Here is a 23,322-nt window from a genome sequence, read left to right on the forward strand (position 1 = left end):
AAAAGCCGAGGACGAGAAAATAAATCCACTGGCCCAGATGGTATTTTTGATTTTCTTTTAAAAACCTGTGCTCAAGAGCTCACTCCGATTTGGTGCCCTATCTTTCAGCAATCACTTGATCAACATACTGTTCCTTCTCTTTGGAAAAAGTCAATTATCATACCAGTTCCCAAGAAATCTAGCCCATCTAATAGCAACGACTACAGGCCAGTGGCACTAACAGCAATAGTAATGAAGCGTCTAGAGATATACATTGTGTCCCTCTTGAAATTGGAGATAAATCCTGGTCTTGATCCTTTCCAGTCCACCTACAGACAAAGACGGGGTATAGTTGATGCCATCAGTGGCATCACATGCTTAAACATCGTGAAAATCCAAAGGCCTGTGCCCGTCTTTTGTTTATAGATTTTAGCTCTGCTTTTAACACTCTACAGCCCCATCTGCTTATTAAGAAACTTCAGCAGATGAATCTTAATCCTCTTCTTACTAAATGGTTTTATTCTTTTTTAACAAACAGATCACAGCCTGTTAGAGTTAATAGTACTCTGTCAGAGCCAAGGTCCATCAGTACTGGGGTTCCCCAAGGCTGTGTTACCTCTCCTGTCCTCTTTACCATCTATACAAATGACTACACCAGCAGCTGCACTGGGAATTATGTTTTCAAATTCTCAGACGATACTGCTATTCTCAGCTTGCTGGATAAGGATAAGGACCCCTCATCATATTTTGATGTGGTTCAGTCTCTTGTTCAATGGTGTGAGGACCACCACCTTATTATTAATGCGAGGAAAACAAAAGAGATGCTGATGGAGAGTCTTTAAGTAATAATCTCCCACTTTTTATCCACGACCAGAAAATAGAACAGGTCTGTTCTTACAGATATCTGGGTGCTCACCTAGACAATCTGTTCAAGTGGGAAACTCGTGTTAATATGCTCTAGCCTGCAGCAAAGATTGTATTTTTTTACGTAGACTAAGAGTCTTTGGGGTCAACCAGAAGCTTATGTTTCTATTCTATCAGGCCATATTGGCAAGTATCATCAGGTTTGGGATGTCAGCGTGGTATGGTAATCTCTCCGTGCAATTAAAATCTAAACTTAGTCGCATGGTACAAACTGCAATGAAGGTGATAGGAAGGACTGATTACTCCTCCTTGCAGTCCATCTATGAAGAGTCCATTCTTAGACTTGCTCGGAGGGTGCTGTCGGTCCCTGGTCACATCCTCAACTCACAATACGAGCTGTTACCATCTGGCAAACGGTTTAGAATCCCTGCTTGCAGACTCAACAGGTTTAAAAATTCATTCGTTTCTACATGAATCAGATTGTTAAATAAAGCAGGCATATAGTGGTTTGTCAATGTTTCTGATGTTCTGGTCCAATTTGATGGTCTGTTCACTCGCTGGAATATATGTGGGTATGTGCAGTATTTGTTTTCTTATTGAACAATATGTGATGTCTACATGGTTTTTATTGGTTGTAGTGTATTTAATTGTGGAAACTGATTGTTTAGTGTACGATGTCCAAGACAAATTTCCCCATGGGGACAATAAAGTAAACATCTGATCTTCTAATTCCCCTCCTGAGTCGCCTGACTGTTTGCCAGAATCACTTTGAAACGGTCCAAAAGTCTTTTTCCATGATCTCACCCAACTCCTCCCACACCCGAGCTTTTTGCATGGGCCACCGCCTGAACCACGTTCTGCTTGGCCTGTTGGTACCCGTCAGCTGCCTCCCGAGTCCCACAGGGTAACAAGCCCAATATGACTTTTTCTTCAGCTTGATGGCTCCCTTCACCTCTGGTGACCGCCATCTGGTTTGGGGATTACCACCACAACAGGCACCAACCACCTTGCAGCCACAGCTCTGAGCAGCAGCCTCAACAATAGAGGTGTGGAACTTGGTCCATTCGAACTCAGTGTCCACAACCTCCCTCAGAATGCTGTTCGAGTTCTGCTGGAGGAAGTTGAAGATCTCACAGACTGGGGCCTCTGCCAGGTGTGCCCAGTGTACCCTCATAATACGATTAGGTGCGCCAGGTCTGTCCAGCATCCTCCCCCGCCACCTGATCCACCACCTGGTGGTGATAAGTGTCCAGAACATACAGCCGCAGATCTAATGATACAATTACAAAATCGATCATCAACCCGCGACCTAGGGTGTCCTGGTTCCACGTGCAATTGTGAACATCCTCATGTTCAAACATGGTGTTCATTATGGACAAACTGTGGTTCACACAGAAGTCCAGTAAAACAAACAACAACAAAAAAAACTGCACGCACACACACACACACACACACACACACACACATACACACACACACACACAATTTGGCTTCAGATAGGGAATGCTGTTCCTCCCAATCACGCTGCTCCAGGTCTCATGGTCACTGCCCACGTGAGCGCTGTAGTCTCCCAGCAGGATGATGGAGTCATTGGATGAGCACCCTCGAGCACCCTGCCCACTGACTCCAAGAAGGGTGGGTACTCTGAACTGTTATTCGGTGCATAAGCGCAAATGACAGTCTGGACCTGTTCCCCAGCCCAAAGGCGCAGGGAAGCAACCCTCTTGTCTACTGGTGAAAACTCCAACATACACCAACAAGCCGAGAGGATGCAAGAATACCCACCCCAGCTCGTCGCCTCTCACCGCTATTTTTATATTTCATTTAATATGTTGAGGAAATAGTAGCTACATTCTTGCTATTCAAATTCATATTAAAAATATTTTTAAGTTTAAGACTGTTCAATAAATATTAATCCTGTTTGGCCCATGACTTAGACTGTGTTTTCAAGTTTGGCCCTTTCCGTGATTCAGTTTGATACCTCTGGCTTAGAAGGTTCGGAAATGCATAGGACAACTAGAGGATAAATTAGACAAAGGACATTGAATATGGAAATGCCAGGTAGGAGGAAAAGAGGAAAAGATTCATGGATGTAGTGAAGGTGGGCATGCAGAGGGTTGTGTGACACAATGTTTGGTCATAAAGGGAACATTTTACATTTTCTTATGGCGCGGTATCAGGTCAGCATATAGCCAAAGAAATCACAGGCAGCATTAAAACTACAACTTCATGTTTGACAAGGCAACAAATCTATAAGCGCACCATGGTAGTTGCAGAGCTGTCTTGTATATAGTTAATATGAAAGGAATGGAAATGAAGAATGGGAGCCTTTGTCCTAACTCTCTCTTTTGAAGCATCTGCCACTGAGGACCAGGGTTATTATAGTTAATGAAAACGAACGAAATAACGAAAACTGAAATTGAAAAAACATTGTCATTAACTGAAATAAATAAAAACTATAATTAAAAGGAAAAAAATGATAACTAATTAAAACTGAATTGTGAGTTTACAAAACTAACTAAAACTAACTGAAATTATCGATAAACTGACTTTCATGTACTTGTTTTTTTTTTTTTTTTAAACCTTGTGGATTGATATGAAATCATTTTTTCCGCTCTCCGAGTTTAAGCTGGGAGCGCCATAGGACAACTGTGTGAGTGCGTGCGCATGTGCGTGCGCTCACCACGCTGGTCCGCAAAGTAATGGCTGTGGTCTGCCGAGAAAGCGGCAGAGTCCCGTATGGAGGTTCTTTGAGTACAAGAGCACAGATAGAATCGAAAGTCTTGTTGTGGATGATGAAAAATGTCAAGTCAAGTCAAGTTTATTTATAAAGCACATTTAAAACAACGACGTTGACCAAAGTGCTGTACAAGATCTGTAACCCCAAGGACTATACTAAATAAAAATAAAAATATATAAATAAATAAATAAAATAATAAAATAAAAATAAATAAATAAAAACATTAAGAACAATAAATAACATAAGAAAATTAAAAATTAAAACGTTTAAAACAAGTACCATAAAAATACCATAAAACAATCATCTAAAAGGAGGTAGCACTGCAGCCAAATGCCAAGGAAAAGAAATGTGTTTTTAATAGAGATTTAAGTGTGTGTATCGTCTGAGCTGTGCGGATATGGAGAGGTAGATCGTTCCATAGCTTTGGTGCTGCTGCTGCAAAAGCTCGATCACCTCTCTGTTTTAGTCTAGTTTTAGGCCTCTGTAAGAGCAGCTGGTTCGATGACCTCAGAGCTCTTACAGGGGTGTGACAGTGAAGCAGCTCAGACAGATACAAAGGTGCCAGTCCGTTTAAGGCTTTAAAAGTAAGCAATAAAATCTTAAAATCGATTCTAAAACGGACAGGGAGCCAGTGAAGGGATGACAGGACTGGGGTAATGTGTTCATGCTTTTTTAAACCGGTTAAAAGACGAGCTGCCGCATTCTGGACTACCTGCAGGCGGCGCACAGATGATTGATCTATGCCAAAATACAGAGAATTACAGTAGTCCAGGCGGGAAGTAATAAAAGCATGAATAACTTTTTCCAGGTCCTGCTGTGGGAGATAAGGTTTTACCTTGGCAATAACTCTGAGTTGGTAAAAACTGATTTTGGTAACAGCACTTACTTGCTTCTCCATTTTAAAACTACTATCTAAAATGACACCCAGATTTTTCACAGCATCACGACAGTGAGGAGCCAAATGACTCGGAGTGCCAGAGGAGTAGCTTGAGGGGTCAAATTTACCAAAGCATATGACCTCGGTTTTGCTTTCATTAAGATTTAGGAAATTGTTTCTCATCCAGGACTTGATGTCACTTAGACAGTTCAGCAGGGGTTCCCATGGATCTCTGCTGTTCAGTTTGATGGGCATATACACCTGGATGTCGTCAGCAAAACAGTGGAAACAAATATTATGTTTCCTAAAAATCGACCCTAGAGGCAACATATACAATGAGAAAAGAATTGGGCCCAGAATGGACCCCTGAGGCACTCCACAAGAAAGCTTTGCTGTGGTAGAAAAACAGTTTCCTAGATGGACAGAGAAACTTCTATCAGTAAGATAAGATCTGAACCAAGTCAGAACCGTGCCTTTAATGCCAATTTCATGTTCTAGGCGGGATAGAAGGATCTCGTGGTCCACAGTGTCAAAGGCAGCTGACAGATCTAGAAGTACTAAAACTGCAGGACTACCAGAGTCCACAGTTAAAAGCAGATCGTTAAAAACTCTTAAAAGAGCCGTCTCTGTGCTGTGACGCATTCTAAAACCTGACTGAAACTTTTCCCACATTCCATGTTCACTTAAAAATGCCTGAAGTTGCTTAAAAACAACTTTTTCAAGAACCTTGGATAAAAATGGTAATTTAGAAATTGGTCTGTAATTTGAAAGAACATCAGGGTCAAGGTTCTTCTTCTTGATTAGAGGCTGTACAACTGCATGTTTAAAGGCAGCTGGAACACAACCAGATGCAAGCGCACTGTTAATCAGAGCGAGGATAGTTGGTCCCACTGAATCAAAAGCCTCTTTAAAAAGGCGAGACGGAACACAGTCTGTGGGAGAGTTTACAGGTCTCATATTTTGAGACGTGCGGAACACTTCTCAGTCAGGAAAAACCAGCAACATCAAAGTCCACCTGAGAAGCGCACAACGGCTACAGAAACCGCTCTGATCCTACCAGGTAACCTGGCCTGCGCCTCTGGAGAAACGTGACTACTTGTCGGGTCCATGCAGCCCAGAACGTTGTGACTAAACTGTTTTGTCCTTGTGCGTTTCCGGCTACTTTATCAGTGAGAGAATAACAATCAGGAATAATAATCAAAGCATCAATATAAGGACTCACAACTGTCAGCAAATTCCTGGTAGGAGACTGCTGAAACTATCAGGATGGACGTGAAGGAATGAAGAAAGTGAAATAAAAAACAAAAAAAAAAAACAGGGACAAATATGTTTGCAGCCAAAAAACTGAGCACAAAGAGCGAGGACCAAAAAAGAAGTCCCAGCCTGTACCGCATATAAAACACCTGCACACGACCACAAGGTAATTAACACACACAATCCAGCTACACAAGCATAAATGTGGACATGAGGTTGGCAACTTCTGTAGGTTATGTACAGAGGCCGCAAAGACCCTGCAAGTTTAATTAGCGAGCATCTAACCAAGCTAGCTCAAAAACAGAAGCAGCATCAGGTGGTGAGAACATCAGGATGCAGCTGGATTTGAGCGTTGACTCCTTCAAAGAGTTTGTTTTTGTCAAACACCACATGTAGGTGTTGTTAATCTACTGCACTGATGCTGAACTTTATTGTGGAGTTTATTGTAGAATTTATTGAGTTTGGGAATTCATGTTTTTCTTTGTTTCTCCCTGTTGATGTGTCCTTAATATTACACAAATTTAGCATGCCTTGTGAACAGTTGGTTATTGAATATATTTCTTTAAATGGTATCTTTTGTCAAGTTTTCATTACACAATAGTCACTTTTGCGCCTTGAATCTTGCACCTGATTAGGTATGAAAATACTTAAACAAATACTGAAACTAACTAAAGCTAAGCATGAAACCAAAAATAAAAACTAATAAAAATGAGAAAAACCACTCTGAAAACTAATTAAAACTAACTGAATTAAAGAAAAAAAAAAGTAAAAACGAACTAAAACTAAACTATAATGTAAAATCCAAAACTATTATAACTCTGCTGAGGACTTTAATTTTTATATCTCTCTATTAAGTGGGCAAGCTGGAAATGAATCCATATGCTTGATTAACTTATATTCTTAGTTTATTTCAGTGATTTTTTTGTTGTTTTTCTTGTGCTTTAGACCGAATAGTGATGCTATTAGTTCCCTTGTGTATGCAGCGACAGCAAAGGAACAATTAACAGTTTCTCTGTTTTTTTTTAACAATTGGCTAACCTCACTCATCTCCATCATACGGTTGTCTGTCCAGGGTTTCCATGGGGTAGTAAAAGGTAGTAAATTAAATGAGCTCAAATTAAGGCTATTAAAAGATAGTAAAAGTAACAGAGAATTTGACTTGGTAGTAAATTTTTCATCACCCCTTCAATATATTTTGAGTTTTCCATTGATGCAGATTTTTTGTTTTAGGTTCGTTTAACTATAAAATCTGTATAAAAATATAACTACTCAGCAGGACCTGCGCTGACGTTGATAGACTCGATTGGTTCCACTGTCTGAGCTGCTGTGCGCATGCGTGGTGTTGCAATCGCCTAATATGTTAAGATTAGCGAGTCATTTTGCGCCTTGTCATGGGAAAATGTAAATTTTCACAACTTTGGCTCGATGACCTGGCATTCAAAGTCTGGCTTAAGCCGATCATGGGGAATGATCAAGAGGCATTTTCTAAAGTGTGCAGAAAAAATATACACTTGACCTGGAACGGTGTGATGGTGATCAAATCACACCGAGCATTTTGGTGCTACACAAAGCACTGCAACCTCAAGGTCAGCTACAAGCACAAGTATTGCCGTCACACGTCAGCAGCAAACCAGTATTACCTGTAATGTGACGAGTGCCGCAGACAGGCAGCAGACCCTCCTGGCACCAACGTCAGCACTTACAGTAGAGCTGAGGTTCTCTGGGGGTGTTTTAAAAGTGCCTCTGACAAAGGAGCTCCTTGCCTCTGCTGCATCTGCAAGATCTCAGTACAGAATACACCTGGAGAATGAAAGAAAAAAGAAGGAAAATGCAGCACATGCTCTGAAGAGAAGAGATGCTCAGAGGAGGAGCTGTTAGAACCCAGAGTCAGGTACTAAGCAGTGTCTGTAAGTCACTTAAAAATGATACCGACCAGTTGGATGAGCAGGTTGAGGGAAAGGCCAAAATGGCTGAACTCATCACAAAGTCCAACACACTTCGTAGAAGACTAAAAGAAAAAAATAAGGGCTCTGCCAATTCAAGGAAAAGGTTGAGGAGAAGGCCTCACAACTGAGACTGTTGTAACTGTGTCCCTCTTACCCCTTTTTCTATCTTAATGTCTTGATTTTTCTTCTTTACTCTGCCATCTTCTTCTCCCAGAGCTCACTCTTTCACCCCACCTGTCTCCTCCTCCCTGACGATTCGTCTCTTGCCTGTCTCCTATCTCTGTCACACTCTGTGTGTGTGTGTCTGTCTGTGTGCAAGTGAGTATGTTTCTCTGTCCATATTTTCTCTCGTCTGTGTCTCTCTAGCTGTCTCCTTTCCTCTGCCATCTCACTCCCAACAGCACACTCTTTCTCAATCTGAGTGTAATATTAAGTTGTATCAGCTGATGAATTATGTAATTGTAAAGATAAAAGTTTTACCACTAGTCCTAAAATTGCAATGGAATTTTTCATTTTGAGGCATGTTCACACTGCCATCTGTTTGTGTTGCAGTTGGTGATGTTATATAACTTACTTTAGTTGCTTGATGTTGTTCCTGCTGATTATTTAGTTTTAGGATTTCCCATGTTATCAATATTCTATTGGAAAAGAAATCATCGGTTTGTGAAACTTGAATTTCATTGCATTTTGTTTATATTCTTAAAAAATGTAGGTATGTATGTATATATTTTATACATTCTATTTTTTGTAGATTTTACACATTGTTTATCTTCTGTATATCTCTTGATCACATTGATTATACTAGATTATAATATTTTTATAATATTTCTATTTTCATTTTAGAGAGTTTGATTTCTGTTACATGGCACTGAACAGGAGTGGCCCTCCAATCTCATTGTACATCCTGTATAATGACAATAAAGGCATTCTATTCTATTCTGTTCTAAAAAAAATCAAGTTTTCTTGAAATACGTTTGAAATATTAATGTATATGAGGTCTTTGTCAAGACAAAGTCACAGTTACACCTTCAAGTAAGTGGGATGAAGTTTTGTCTTTGGTGAGAGATGGGTGATCATCTTGCATTGGATTAGTGCTGTGAATCCACCGCCACCCCAAAAAAGGCTGCTGCTCGATTTTGTACTGTAGTAAAAATATTGTAGAGGTAGTAAAATAGGTAGTAAATTGAACTCTAGGATTCCTGTATTAACCCTGCTGTCACCCATTTTGTTTTTGTTGTTGTTTGTTTGTGTCATGTCCTGGGCTGGTGGCCCAGTGTTTTATGTTCTTTTGGTGCTATTTCAGTTTTATTCTCAGATTATGTTTTGTTCTCTTCTGTATTCCTGTTTATTTCTAGTCCCTTGTTTCCCTGTGTCAAGTCTACATGTACTTGGTCTAGTCACTTCCTGTTTTATTTTGATAGTCTTGTGTTCCCCGTGCTTTGTGTTTAGTTTTGCTTCCTCCGTTATTAGTTTCATTTGCTTCACCTGCTGTGCCCTAGTGTTTCCTATTGCCCTGATTACCTAATGTGTATTTAAGTCCCAGTTTTCTTCTGTTCTTTGTCTTGTCATCGTTGCTGCCTCCGTTTGGGTGTGTTCTCTGGCTCCTGTATTCTGTAGATTAGTTCTGGCTTCAGTCCAGCCCTGTTTAGTTTTTAGTATGATTTATTGGAACGATGATAAAAAGTTCATCCCTTCCGAGTCCAGCGTTTTGGGGTCTCCCTGTTCCTGCCACACACAAGCCATGACAGTTTGTTTTAAACTAGAGGCTCAAATCTGAAAGGGAGCAGGTGGGGGTTTGTAACAAATGGTAAAAAGATATATTTCCAGGCTGCAATAAGAAGCTGAGTGGTTTTCCATTGCTCTGACAAAGAGAAATTCAAAGGTGAATTCAGTTTTATCCTGTGATAGACGCACACCTCTTGGTAAATGCCCTTCACTGTTTTGACAACTGCTGCAGAAAATAATTTAAGTGTGAAAGTGAATTAACAGAGTGATATTCTTTAAAAAGTTGTATTCTGCAAATTTGAATGGATTTGACTGCAGAACTGAGTGATTAATGCTTGGCTTTGAAGGTGATTGAACATGCTATGCTGATAATGCACACAGGCTTTTCACTTTCTGGGGTTTTTTTAGTTTTAGTAACATAGAACAAGATTTCAGTAACATCTCATAAAATGTGTACAATTAATCAGGCCCTAGTTGGTCCAAGGTGTTTAATTTGTAATGAGAAATTTTACAAATATTAATTTAAAATGGTATTACTGACTAGCGCTGTTCATATCTTAAGTTAATCTTAGAGCTGATTAAAAACTGAATTTCATTGAATGGTTTTAAGAGCAAAATAAATCACAGATCATTTTGTTTTATGTAACCACATTTAAATGTAGTATTTCAGCAGGCTGTTCAACAGCTTTAAACTGCAAAAGTGCACTTCTTTGAGAGACAGGGGAAGTAGTTGGATGTTGTTAGATGGAGGTTCTGACAAAAGGATTTTAGCCCCACATTCAGTTATGGACACCGACAGCTCTTTTGTTGTTAGATGTTGTTTGATCTAGCCCACCTGCAACGTTTTGGGGCCTTTACTGCCTACTATTTGATGCATCAGGTCATAATCCCTATGAGATGATACCTTTGGAGATTTTTAGGGTGACTGAGGGTCTCCCTCTGACCCAACATATGCATCTGAACTTTGACATCTGAAAGAGGTGCTGAAAGTAGCTTTGATGGCTGTTTTATGGAACAATAATAAGCTGAGAAAAAAGGGCCATTACTAGGGTTGATTTTTAAACTTTTGAATTATGCAGATGTAAAAGTCATTTTTTTTTTTTTGTCATGCTAGTACCCAATCTTTTTAATGTGTTTAATTTCTGTTGTAGCAATAATTTAATATTATGGTTGCATAATTGCTTGAGAGAATGAATTTTCAATAAATGACTGAGTCTAATAAGACCAGAGAAAGAGAACACCCTTGAATTTGGATGCTGATATGCAATGTTAGAGCTTCATTTCCGGCCATAGCTAACCAGTGCCCTTACATAAGCATAAACAACAGGTGTTAGCAATAGTTAGACAGCAAGGCTAGGAACAGGATATCAATGCAGCCAAGTAAATTCTGTGCGTGCGTGCGTGTGTGTGTGTGCGTGTGTAATACTATAAACTTTGTTTCATGTTGTGCCCATTGCTTGTTGCACATAAAGCTGTTGCTTTAGAGGCCCCTTGACAGGCACTACTTCATGTGCTATATTTGAACTTGCTTCACTCAGGCCTTCCAAAGTGCCTTTGGATCAAGATGCTCTACACTATGTCCCCTGGGTGAGTGGGTTCAGCTGACAGGATATGATGGCAGGCTCAGAATGCAACAGGAATCTCGCCCTCATGTTTGCTTTCCACACTCTTACATACAGAGCATTTTAAGCTTACCCTTTAGAATGTGGAACACAATTGAGTCTGGAAAGAGTCTGGGTGCTTACAGTGTGCAACAGGTAGCACTTTTTGTCCCTAAAGTTGGCAGTGATGAAAAATGCATTTAAAGATGTGTAGTTCTGAGATAACATATGTAATGACCACAAATATAGTATTCTCATCTTCTGACATCTGTTTACAGCACAGCTGAACAGAACCCGGTCTGAAAAGCCTCTTTAAAGCATATTTAATAATTGAATAATATTTGAATGAAAACTAAAGAAAACAGTCAAATAATCAAATGATATCTTATCAGATTGTAGGAATCGTGGAGCATTTTTTTTTTTCCTCAGTCAGTAGCATACTCAATGTCAGCTTGCGCATTGTTGACACGACAATTAAGATATTATCGTAGATGATATATATCGCATACCCCTATTTCTAAGTTTCTTATTGTTTAGATTCCTATTTATTTTGTGTTCTCTATTTTCTTATTAGTTATGGTTATTATATTGGATTCGTTCTTGTCTTCCCTGCTTTGCTGTGTTCTAGGGTCTGTTTTTTCCCTCTGTGTCATGTCCCTTGCCTTGTGTGGTTTTGTATTTAATTTTATTCCTAGTGTTGTGACAAGTCTGTCCTGTCCCGTGCCTACTTTTTCCTCTTTTACTTTGTCAGTCTTAGTCTCGTCTGCCTTGTATTTAGGTTACTTCCCGGTCTTGTCCTGTTTAATTATTCCCAGCTGTGTCTCCACCTCTTTCAAATCCTCTTGTTATCCTGTGTCTGTATTTAAGCCCTTAGTCTGTGTCAGTTCTTTGTCATGTTATCATCAGTGTTTATCCATGCTGTGTCTCCCTGCTCCTTGTTTGTATTTAGTTCTGGCACTCGACCAGCTCCAACATAGCTGTGTTGATTATTTCTTGTAACTTCCCAAATAAACCACCTTTAAGTTTAGTTCTGTCTGCAAGTCTGCATCCTAGGGTCCAATCCTGCCTGCCACACAGCAAGTCATGACCATGACCACCACACACACCATTACATGGACCCCGCAGACTCGAATCTGCAAAAGCAGCGGCGAGCAGCTCATCATTTCGCGAGAGAGAAGTGGGGGTGGAATCTGTGGCTCGCCCCAGTTTCCAAGACACCTTCTTGTGATACAGGTGCCATCCCCAGCCGGGACCTCCAGGGGCGAGAAGTCCCGGCTGGAGAGAGTCACCTCGGAGTCATCGCTCTCCACTCTGTCCACCTCTGCAGCCTCAACCTTGCTCGCCAGCCTCACCATGGCTGCTGCGCTGTGTGACTGCTGCCCTGCCTCCACCCAAGCCTTTAGGCATAAGGCTGGGTGGCTTCACCCTGTCTCCGAAAGCTCATCTTCCTGCTGCTTCACACGCCAGCTCCACACCGCAATCAAGAAGAATTTATTGTCATTATACGTCAAGACATACAATGAAATTACGTTCAGAACCACCATCCAGAGGAGAACAGACAAGACTAACACAGGGGAGATGGGTGTGTGCAGACGGAGACGAGAGGGTCAGGGCATTGTGGAGCCAGATGCCAGCTCCTAGCCAAAACAGTTTGCTGATAGTGATGGATGTTCGGCAGTGGCCGTGGTACACCAGATCCAGCTCACAAATCACAGAGAGGGCTGTGGGGAAGAGCATCTGTCACACATTGTCCCAGAGAGATATGATTTCCAGCCCCAAGGCTGGCTAAGGAGCCAAATTCCTGATAATGCAGATGTTGTTTTGGAACAGGCTGCTTGTTATTTTCCATCAGCCTTCAGTTTCACTGGGGAACCCATTCAGTAATCCAATGATCCAAATTCATTTAGTTATCATCGTCGCTGTGCAGGAACTGAACTTTATCTCCAGATCTAATCCCTTTCACCTGCGAGCATGATCTCAGCTGGACTAGGCATCCAGCTTGTGGCTCAGGTCCAACAGGCTTTGAGTCTGTACGGCTCTGCACAGTCCATCCATCTGGTTGTGCAGTCTCGGCAAATGTCAAACTACTGCCCAGATTTTCTTAATTTCCCAGTAAATCAGCTATTCTCCAAGCCCAAACAGAAGAGATCCCGTTACCAAATAGCTGAATATGTAGATGTCTTCTACGTCCTCAACTGCCAGAGCTGAGAGGCACACAGGTCTCCATGAGCTCTGAGAATTGAAGATGTATCCGACCGGGTCTGGGGGAGGGCAGGAAGGCAGGAGAGAGATAGAATGCGACCGTCCCTGTCAGTGAGCAGGAGGGAAAAGGAGGAGAGGACTGGAGCCAGAAAGCTATGACGCGACTCCATCATCAGCCATTTGGCCCGTGAGAGCTGTCTGTGAGTCTGCATCCTGGGGTCCAATCCTGCCTGCCACACAGCAAGTCATGACAAAGAGTTTTAGACCTGCTTTAAGATTTTTATTTCACTTTTGACTTTCTCTTTTGGTTTATATCGGGCAGCCTCAAAGTGATTCTGGCAAACCACCAGGTAAACCATCAGGGGACTCAGGAGGGGAAAGCAGTGCTTGACTCACAAGGTCTATAGTGCGGGTGGGGCGCTGCTGGGGCGCTGCTGGGGCGCTGCTGGGGCGCTGCACCCAAATTTCCCCTCTGTGGGACAATAAAGGCTGTTTTCTTCTTCTTCTTCTTCTTCTTCTGACTTCAACTGAGGCGGTGGAAGGAATACTTCCAGGACCTCCTTAATCCCACTGACATGCCTTCTGTACTGGAAGCAGAGTCTGGAGATGAGGGGGATAACTCGTCCATAACTGGGGGTGAGATAACTGAGGTGGTTGAACAACTCCTTGGTGGCAGGGCCCCTGGGATGGAAGAGATTTGCCCTGAGTTCCTGAAGGCTCTGGATATTGTTGGGCTGTCTTGGATGACACACCTCTGCAACATCGCGTGGAGATCTGCGGCGGTGCCATTGGCAGACCTGGTCGCGGAATGCTGGCCCAGCTCTTCATACTCTCAAGGATATTTGCGTGTGCATGGGAGTCTGCCCATACAGTCTACAAATGTTTTATGGACCTGGAGAAGGCATTTGTCTGTGTCCTCGGGGTATCCTGTCAGGGATGCTGCAAGAGTATAGGGTGTCTGGCCTGTTGTTGCGGGCCATTCAGTCCCTGTACAACAACAGTGATAGCTTGGTCCATATTGCTAGCAATAAGTAGGACTATTTTCCTCACATCTTCATCTTCATTCACAGCAAGACGATTCGGGTTTGATTCTCTGTCCAGGCTGTTCTCTGTGGAGTTTGCACGTTATCCCCATGCTTTCGGGTACTCCGGTTTCTTCTCACAGTCCAAAGGTGTTAGGTTAGATTAGGTTGATTAGTCACTCTAAATTGCCTGTAGGTGTGAATGTGTGCGTGAGTGTGTGTTGGCCATGCGATGGACTGGTGACTTGTCCATGGTGTACCCCGCCTTCGCCTGATGATGCTGGGATTGGCTTCCTCTTGCAGTAATAACCCACCTTCCTCTTTAGTGGTTGTCACACTATAAACTAACAACCTTTTCACTTACTCTGAGCAATCAAACAGTTTTTGGTTACAAGCCAAATTCTTCCATTCACAAACTGATGTATTCTATACTTTTGCTGTGGTGTTCAATGCTTTTTTACCTATCATACACACATTTTGCTTTACATATAAGAACACTTTAATCTGTCAACTTGAGGAGCGAGGGATCAAACCACTAATCTTATATCATTGTGTTGATATAAAAAAAATAATTGAATCCAAGAAAACTGCACTCTAAAATTTGACAAGTTGATCTTACTTAAAAAAATCTAAACCGATTGCCCTGAAAAATGTGAGTATAACTATTAAGTCTTGTTTGTTTACTTAACATATACTTGTTCAGTGTACTTAACATGATTAAATTGACACAACAAGGTCTTAAGTTAAACTAACTTAGTTTAGTGAAGTTGTTTCAACTCAGAAATAGCAAGTAAATTAACCTGTTAACTTAGCTACATCAAGTTAGTCCAACTTACATGAACAGTACAGTTTACTTAGCAGAATCTAGGAAACCGATTGCCTTAAATGAAGTAACTACAACAAAACATGATGAGTTCACAAGGTTCAGTGTTTTATTTTTAACAAAATACTATCCTCAGCTTCTTAACAAAAGGCCAATGTGGCCACACATGAACACATACAGAACTAATCAGGTTTTTACCCTTCCACAGGGCTCAATAACAGTAATACCAGAAAGATGCTTAAGTCAGCTTACAGGCTGAATGAGCAGCAACTGAAACAGTTTATTTTGAACTGTAACAAATAGGCACTCTAGCACTGTAACATTTATCTGAAAAGTGATTAAAGTAGTTATATATGGAAGACAGATTCTGACACACTTGGCAATAAACATAGAAATAAATAAATAGCTTGACGAAGTAATCCATGTGCCAAACATTGCATCCAACAAATAAAGAATAAGAATTTTACCAACTTATTTGATAATACAGTGCGACAGTGCAAAAAGTAAAATTAAATTAAAATATGACAGTAAGTTAAAAAAATCATATTAAATAAATACACAATATGAAAAAACATAGAAATACAAGTAATGGCATGAAAAAAGAAACTAGACTGAGCATCAGCCTCTGAATTAAGTCAAAGGTGTTTTTTAGGCATATTGGATAGTCAGGATGAAGGGCATAGATCAGCCCAAATATGAGGCAAACAGCTTGATCAGTGTCAACCATGACAATTGTACCTTCCAGAATGATAACGTGCTGGGTGGTTCAAGGTGAAGAGCATTCGGACCTGGTTGCTGACTGACTTCAGGAATAACAGGCAATAATCCCACAGGAACCTGGGTGAAGTCTGCCATGGCATCTGAATCCTGTGGCTATTGAGAAAAAAGAATGGGGTGAAAATCTTGATTTCCAAGTGCAGAACCTCTAATAAACCAAACTGCAATACGTACAAAAGGCACAATGTAGAAGTCTTTCATCATCCCCGAGAGACATCGCAGGACAGCAGTCCTCATGGCAACATCATCACTGGTCTACAAGAAGGGAAAAACAATAAAAGTAAGCAAAAGCATCTTCTGAAGAAAATGAATCACATTTTTCACAATAAGTGATACAAAATAATCGTTCAGCTCGTTGAGAGCACTTATTTAGTGGAATGCATTGCATTTTTTTCTTCCATGCTACATGTCCAGAGCATTATAAGCAAGCAAAGTCGTAAAAAAACAAAGAACGGCTCCCACTGGCTGCTTTTCCACCGACGGGGTTCTGGTGCCAGTATTTGAACCGTTCAGCAGTTTTTCCACGCAAGGCTTGTTCCTGAACGTCACATTCCCCTCCGCATGACCGAGTGAAATTAAGGCTACATGAATGTTACCAGGCCTGGTTTACGCTTACAAACATGCTAACGTGCTGCATTTGAAATACAGGTAATTAATGTTAAGAGCTCTTATCATGGACAAAACATTAAAGGCTCTCAAGTCTCTCTAGTAAAATACATGGCAGTTTTAGCTCATATTGGCCCCATAAGCCCATGCTAACATTAACATTAGCATTAGTCTGCAAATACGTTTATCCATCATCATGCAAAACTAGCCTGTAACAATACATTGAATAATGAAGCTGATCTTCTTTAGAGAAGATCAGTTTACACACTAGAACTTAGTCTTGTACCTCTCTCAGGCTAAACATGTACATTACTCACATTGCTTGAGTTAAATCAACAGTATACTGAGACTTAAGTAAAGCACACAAACGTAATTTAAGTAAGTATAGGTATTACCTTTTAAAGTGAGGATAGACACATGCAACTGGGTTGGGGGGTCATTGCTATCAAACAGTGATATTTTGGATTCTACCCATTTATAGTCAAATTGACCAAGTTAAAATCTCGAGCAAAAGCTGACCAGTGCACTGTAAATATACATCTAAATTGCACTTTTATTTTGTTGTGTTTCCTGCATATCTGTGTACACAGTGAGTACTTTTAATTACTACAAGAACTGCACCTTCAAAAATAACATGAAATGTCAGTATAATGCCTGCATCCAGAGTGGGGAAATTTGTCACTGAGTTTTTTGAGGGTTAATCTTAGTTGTTCTGGTCAAATCAAATCAGTCCTTGGGGCTGAAAGAGTAGTCATAGGATTCTTCCTTCTTCAAACTGTTTTTCCCATTGTATCAGCAACTCTGAACTTCTTTGTCACTGTTACCTGTTTGAGTTGTCCACCTGAACTATTTTCCATGCTCCCATTTCTACTGCATTTCATTTGTATGAATACAAATTTAACTGACAGCAGGCACCTGGGTGTGGACCAGTCTGAGGAGCACACAGAACAAAGCCTGCACAGAACATAATATTGGTGATTTGATTTGACATTTCACAGAAGAAGTTTGTCATTAGTGATATTCCCTACCTTGCTGTGCCTGTTGTGACTTCTTCAGTGACTCTTGTCTGGTTTTGTGGTAGCTGAGTTTGTCGGAAGAGCCCTGGCTGTCTCTGTGTGCTCATGAAAAGGTCAAATAGAAGCATATCAGTTTGGGTGAAAAGGCAGTTTTGTGTGTGAGTCATAAGCTGACCGGTCCCTGTATGACTTACCTCATATGTTTATTTTTTTTTCTCTCATATGTTTCTGATGTTTTTAAGGTTTTTAGCCAGGCAAAATCTGAAACACTGTAGAGTTTTGATAAGATTTTCTTCTCTGTGGACAATAATAGCTCAATAAATTGACTTAATATTTGATTATTCTATAGAAGAATTTATATTATATACATTGGTATCAATTTTGGAGAAACCTAATATAGTTACTCAATAACAAAACTACACTATTGATGTAAAGAACTTACATCAACTCCACATTAAAGGTGATGATTACAGCAGCTTCCCAATTGTACTATACAACTTTGATGGACATTGGAACTGGCATTTCTACTGATAGAACTATGAAAACATTAAACAATTGACATGCAAGAGTATTAAGAACAATGCTGGCAATGACCCCCACCCACAACAGAGCCAGCCCCATCTTCCACCCCAACCCAGCCTCACATCCACCTCAAAGCTGATCAGGTGAGAAGTCAGCTCAGGAAGACAAAGATCAGGAGGGCAGCAGGTCCAGATGGAATCAGCTCCAGACTGCTTAGGGACTGTGCAGACCAGCTCTGTCAGGTGGTCCTGCATATCTTCAACCTGAGCTTGTATCTGGAGAGGGTTCCTGAACTGTTGAAGATTTCCTGTGCAGTTTCAGTGCCAACGATCGCACATCCCAGGGAGCCCAACCACTACAGACCTGTGGTTTTGACACTCATCCTGCACCACCTTCACCCGCTGGTGAGCCTAGTGTTGGACACCCTGCAGTTCACTTACCAGCCCGCCATTGGGGTGGACGACGCTGTCATCTACCTGCTGCACAGATCCCTCTCTCACCTAGAGCAGGCAGGGAACACTGTGAGGGTCATGTTCTTTGACTTGACACTCCTTTGTAATTTTAGCTGTGTGTTTAGGGTCATTGTCTTGTGGGAAGGTGAACCTTTGGCCCAGTCTGAGGTCCTGAGCACTCTGGAAGAGGTTTTCTTGCAGGATATCTTTATACTTGGCCGCGTTTATCTTTCCTTCAATTGCAACCAGTCGTCCTGTCCCTGCAGATGAAAAAACACCCCCATAGCATGATGCTGCCACCACCATGTTTCACTGTTGGGATTGTATTGGGCAGGTGATGAACAGTGCTGGGATTTCTCCACACATACCGCTTAGAATTAATGCCAAAAAGTTCAATCTCTGTCTCATCAGACCAGAGAATCTTATTTCTCATAGTCTGGGAGTCCTTATGTGTTTTTTGGCAAACTCTAAGTGGGCTTTCATATGTCTGCGCTGAGGAGAGGCTTCCATTGGGCCACTCTGCCATAAAGCCCCAACTGGTGGAGGGCTGGAGTGATAGTTGACTTTGTGGAACTTTCTCCCATCTCGCTACTCTGGAGCTCAGCCACAGTGATCTTTGGGTTGTTGTTTACCTCTCACACCAAGGCTGTTCTCCCACGATTGCTCACTTTGGCTGGACGACAAGCGTTCTGGTCGTCCAGCCAAACTTCTTCCATTGAAGGATTATGGAGGCCACTGTGCTCTTAAGAACCTTGAGTGCTGCAGAAATTCTTTTGTAACCTTGGTCAGATCTGTGCCTTGTCACAATTCTGCCTCTGAGCTCCTTGGGCAGTTCCTTCGACCTCATGATTCTCATTTGCTCTGACATGTACTGTGAGCTGTGAGGTCTTACAGGTGTGTGCCTTTCCTAATCAAGTCCAATCAGTTTGATTAAACACAGCTGGACTCCAATGAAGGAGTAGAACCATCTCAAGGAGGATCAGAAGAAATGGACAGCATGTGAATTAAATATGAGTGTCACAGCAAACGGTCTGAATACTTATGACCATGTGATATTTCAGTTTTTCTTTTTTAATAAGTTTGCAAAAATTTTTACACTTCTGTTTTTTTTCTGTCAAGATGGGGTGCTTAGTGTACATTAATGAGAAATAAAATGAACTTTTTAGATTTTAGCAATGGCTGCAATGAAACAAAGAGTGAAAAATTAAGGGGTTCGAATACTTTCCATACCCACTGTACATCCCAACAGCAGTTAAAGTGTACAACACATCATGAGTCACTTGACACTGACATCACTTATGCACACAGTGTACCTTTACATATAGTACATATACATTTATTTATTACACTCCCACCCATAATGCATACTGTGTATGCTGTGTACAAATTGCAAATTACTGGCTACAAATGTATATAGTGTTTTTGATATCTGTATATAGTGTTTTGATATATATATATATATGTGTGTGTATATATGTGTGTGTGTGTGTATGTGTGTGTGTGTGTGTGTGTGTGTGTATATGTGTGTGTGTGTGTGTATATGTGTGGTGTGTGTGTGTGTGTTTATTGTGTGTGTGTGTGTGTGTATATGTGTGTGTGTGTGTGTGTGTATCTGTGTGTGTGTGTGTGTTATGTGGTGTGTGTGTGTTGTGTGTGTATGTATGTGTGTGGTGTGTGTGTGTGTGTGTGTGTGTGTGTTGTGTCTCGTGTGTGTGTCTGTGTGTGTGTTGTGTCTCTGTGTGTGTGTCTCTCTCTCTCTCTGTTGTGTGTCTCTCCTCTCTCTCTCTGTGTGTCTCTCTGTTCTGTGTCTGTGTCTGTGTCTCTCTCTCTGTGTCTGTGTTGTGTGTCTCTCTGTGTCTGTGTGGTGGTTGTCTGTCTGTGTTGTGTCTCTGTCTGTGTTGTGTCTCTGTCTGTGTGTGTGTCTCTCTCTGTGTGTGTGTCTCTCTCCTGTGTGTGTGTATCTCTCTGTGTGTGTCCTCTCTGTGTGTCTGTGCTCTCTCTCTGTGTGTCTCTGTCCTGTGTGTGTCTGTGTCTCTCTCTCTGTTGTGTCTCTCTCTCTTGTGTGTTGTCTGTGTCTCTTGTCTCTCTGTCTCTCTCTCTCTCTCTCTCTGTCTCTGTGTGTGTTTTCTCTTTTCTTTTCTTTCCTCCCTCACTATATTTGAGCTGCTGTAGTGTTGTGGGATCATCAAAGTTTGACATGTTTACACAAAGCATTTTTATTCCTATTAGGGTTTTAATGCAGTTACTTGTGTACATGTAAACATGGCTAATGACTACAGTGTTACAGTGCCTCTGCTGTAACTAGGAAAAAAAAATCATTAATTGTCTTCTTGTGGTGTTATAAGAAGTAATGGCACAGTTAGTATTTGCTTACCTGATAAATGTATACACTTCATTTTGCATCTGTATTTATAAAAAAGTTGTTTTAAAATAACATAATACTGTTAAATAGCTCTCAGTTTCATTAAAAACATATTAATTTATGCAGTGTGTGGTTGGAAAAAGAGCATGTCTTCTCTGCTGTTTATACCCAACTCAGCTGTGGAGATGCTCATCTAGCATCTTCATGGCTGTTTCTTTATTTCTGAGATGGATTAATAGGCAAATTGTTTCTAGTACTGCCAGGGTAGAGACATGTTGCAAAATTTTTGGGAACACCATAATAGTCCAAGGAGACCACAAACTAATACTGTGGTTCACGCTTGTATGTCTTTGAGAGTGACCTATGCCAGAGGAATTAGTTCTAGAGGAAATAATTAAATCATTTAAATGTGAAAGAGTAACTTTCTTAATGTACAGTTTTGCTTTCCTCTTAAAAACATATTGGGCTGCATAGAATATTTAATAAACATATTTAGGTCCACACCTGGCTGGATTAAATTGAAAAGTTATCATTGTTGGATTAAAAACAAAACAAACCAAAAATAAAATAAAATAAAACTCTCTTTTCTCCTTCTGTCTTGCAGGACCTCCAGTAAGTACACCAGATGCCATGTGTGACCTGCATGTGGTGAAGTGACTGAAACTGATTAGTTTTGCATTTTGGTGAGGAGTAGATGAAATGAAAAGTCCCCTGGAATGCATCTGATGAAAGTATACTGCCTTGACTGGATGCAGTGGTAATCTGTAGTTGACCTCATTCTATAACTTCTGTTTTTGCTTGTGAATCAAATGTTTTACATGCAATTTATGGTTCTTTGCTCTACATTGTCCACACAGTCTAACACAGGGGTGGCCAACCAGGCAGAGCCACATTTTTTACCGTGTTACGGCAAAGAGCCACATCATACACACGGACACACATGAACATCACCCCATCCCTTCCTCACACACACATACCTTTGCTCAGCCAGATTTATTGTAAATGTCACACACCGACATGATAATGACAGAAATTGACTCCTACACTACAAAGACCACAGGCAGTCATTTTCAACAATGAACATTTCGTGCACTGTCTCACACAGACAAACTCTCAGTTTAACAAAGTCCACAAACAAAAATATAATAATTTACAATAACTTTTTCCTTTTACTATGCATGTTACTAAGTGGGACTTATGGCATTCCTTGCCTTGAAAAATCCTCTTCAAATCTGGCTTGTATTCCGTTGTTGTCACTCGAAGCAATTCTTTTACATGGGTGTTGGTCATAACAGATCGATGCTTCGATTTCACGTATTTCAGGGTAGAAAACACAGAGTCGCAGACGTATGTTGACCTAAACATTGACAGTATCCTAAGCGCAGCTCGTTTGATATTGGGGTATTTTTCCATTGACACACTTTTCCAGAACTCAATGGTCCCTTCCTTTTAAAGCAGGTTTCAGTTGGTCCTCCTCACAAAGATCAATCAACTCCAACTCAGCCGCAGCCTCATCTGTGACTAGCAGGGCTTTCAAACAGTCCATCTCAGGATTAAATGGGTCGACAAGGAATATAATCTGTGGCCTTTTCAGTTGTAGATCACGGAACCGGGCCACAAAGCTTTCGTGCAGGTTTTCAACCAGTGTTGCATATCTGGCTCTTTGCTTCTTCAGGGTGGCGCTGGTGACTTGTCCGCTGGCTTTTAGCAGATTGGGAAAATGTGTTAAATCTCCCTTTTGAATATGCGCCTTGAACAGCTTCAGTTCAGGTCAGGCAGCACTTTTAACTTACCCTGCAACGTCAGGTTCAATCTGTCCAAGTGACACAGCATGTCGACCAAAAAGGCCAGAACCATAATCCACTCGAGGTCTGAGAGCTCGCGATAGTCCTTGTTCTTCTCTTCCATGAACAGTTTCATGGCATCCAAAAGCTGGAAGAAGCGAGAGGGTACCTGGCGTTTTGATAGCCACCTCACAGTAAAGTGCAGCGGCAGGTCACCTGGAAGCCCTTGGTCCAGCTCAGCAATGAGATTCTTGAATCACCGGTGGTGAAGCACATGTGTGCAGATGTAGTTGACACGCTTCATGACATTTTCTAATTTAATGATTTAGACATGAGTTGCTCCCTGTGGATGATGCAGTGGAAATTCCAAAACACTGGAAATGTTTGGTCAGCTTTGCGCAGCCCCACAAGCCCATTCACAGATCCGATCATGGCTGGCACTCCATCTGTGGCTATTCGAGTTAGTTTTGCTATGGGCAGATTTGCTTTCACAAATGCAGCTATCATTGAATCTTTCACATTTATGCCACGGTTTCTGTCTTTTAATGGCACAATATCAAGGAGTTCTTCTTTGATCAAACAATCATTTGACACAGACCATACAAATATTGCCAATTGAGCCTTGTCTTGTATGTCACAACTCTCATCCAGTGCGACACTAAAATACTCACAAGCTTGAAGATCAGAGTACAACTGTGATTGAATAGCCGTGTTAATGTCCGATATTCTGTCTTCAACAGTGCGGCGGGACAGTTGGACGTCTTATACCA

At 41.2% G+C, this 23,322-nt stretch overlaps 1 protein-coding gene across 1 annotated transcript in view; it reads left to right on the forward strand.

Annotated features, from left to right (window-relative positions):
• The window catches only part of col13a1 (collagen, type XIII, alpha 1), a 200,298-nt gene that overhangs the window by 58,540 nt on the left and 118,436 nt on the right, over positions 1–23,322 (forward strand). Inside the window, exon 3 of the mRNA XM_030725212.1 lies at positions 21,373–21,380. Coding sequence (XP_030581072.1) covers positions 21,373–21,380 — 8 coding nt within the window. The remainder of the gene's footprint in view (positions 1–21,372; positions 21,381–23,322) is intronic.

This window comes from Archocentrus centrarchus, unplaced genomic scaffold (assembly GCF_007364275.1).
Source record: "Archocentrus centrarchus isolate MPI-CPG fArcCen1 unplaced genomic scaffold, fArcCen1 scaffold_50_ctg1, whole genome shotgun sequence".
NCBI classification, from domain to species: Eukaryota; Metazoa; Chordata; class Actinopteri; order Cichliformes; family Cichlidae; genus Archocentrus; species Archocentrus centrarchus.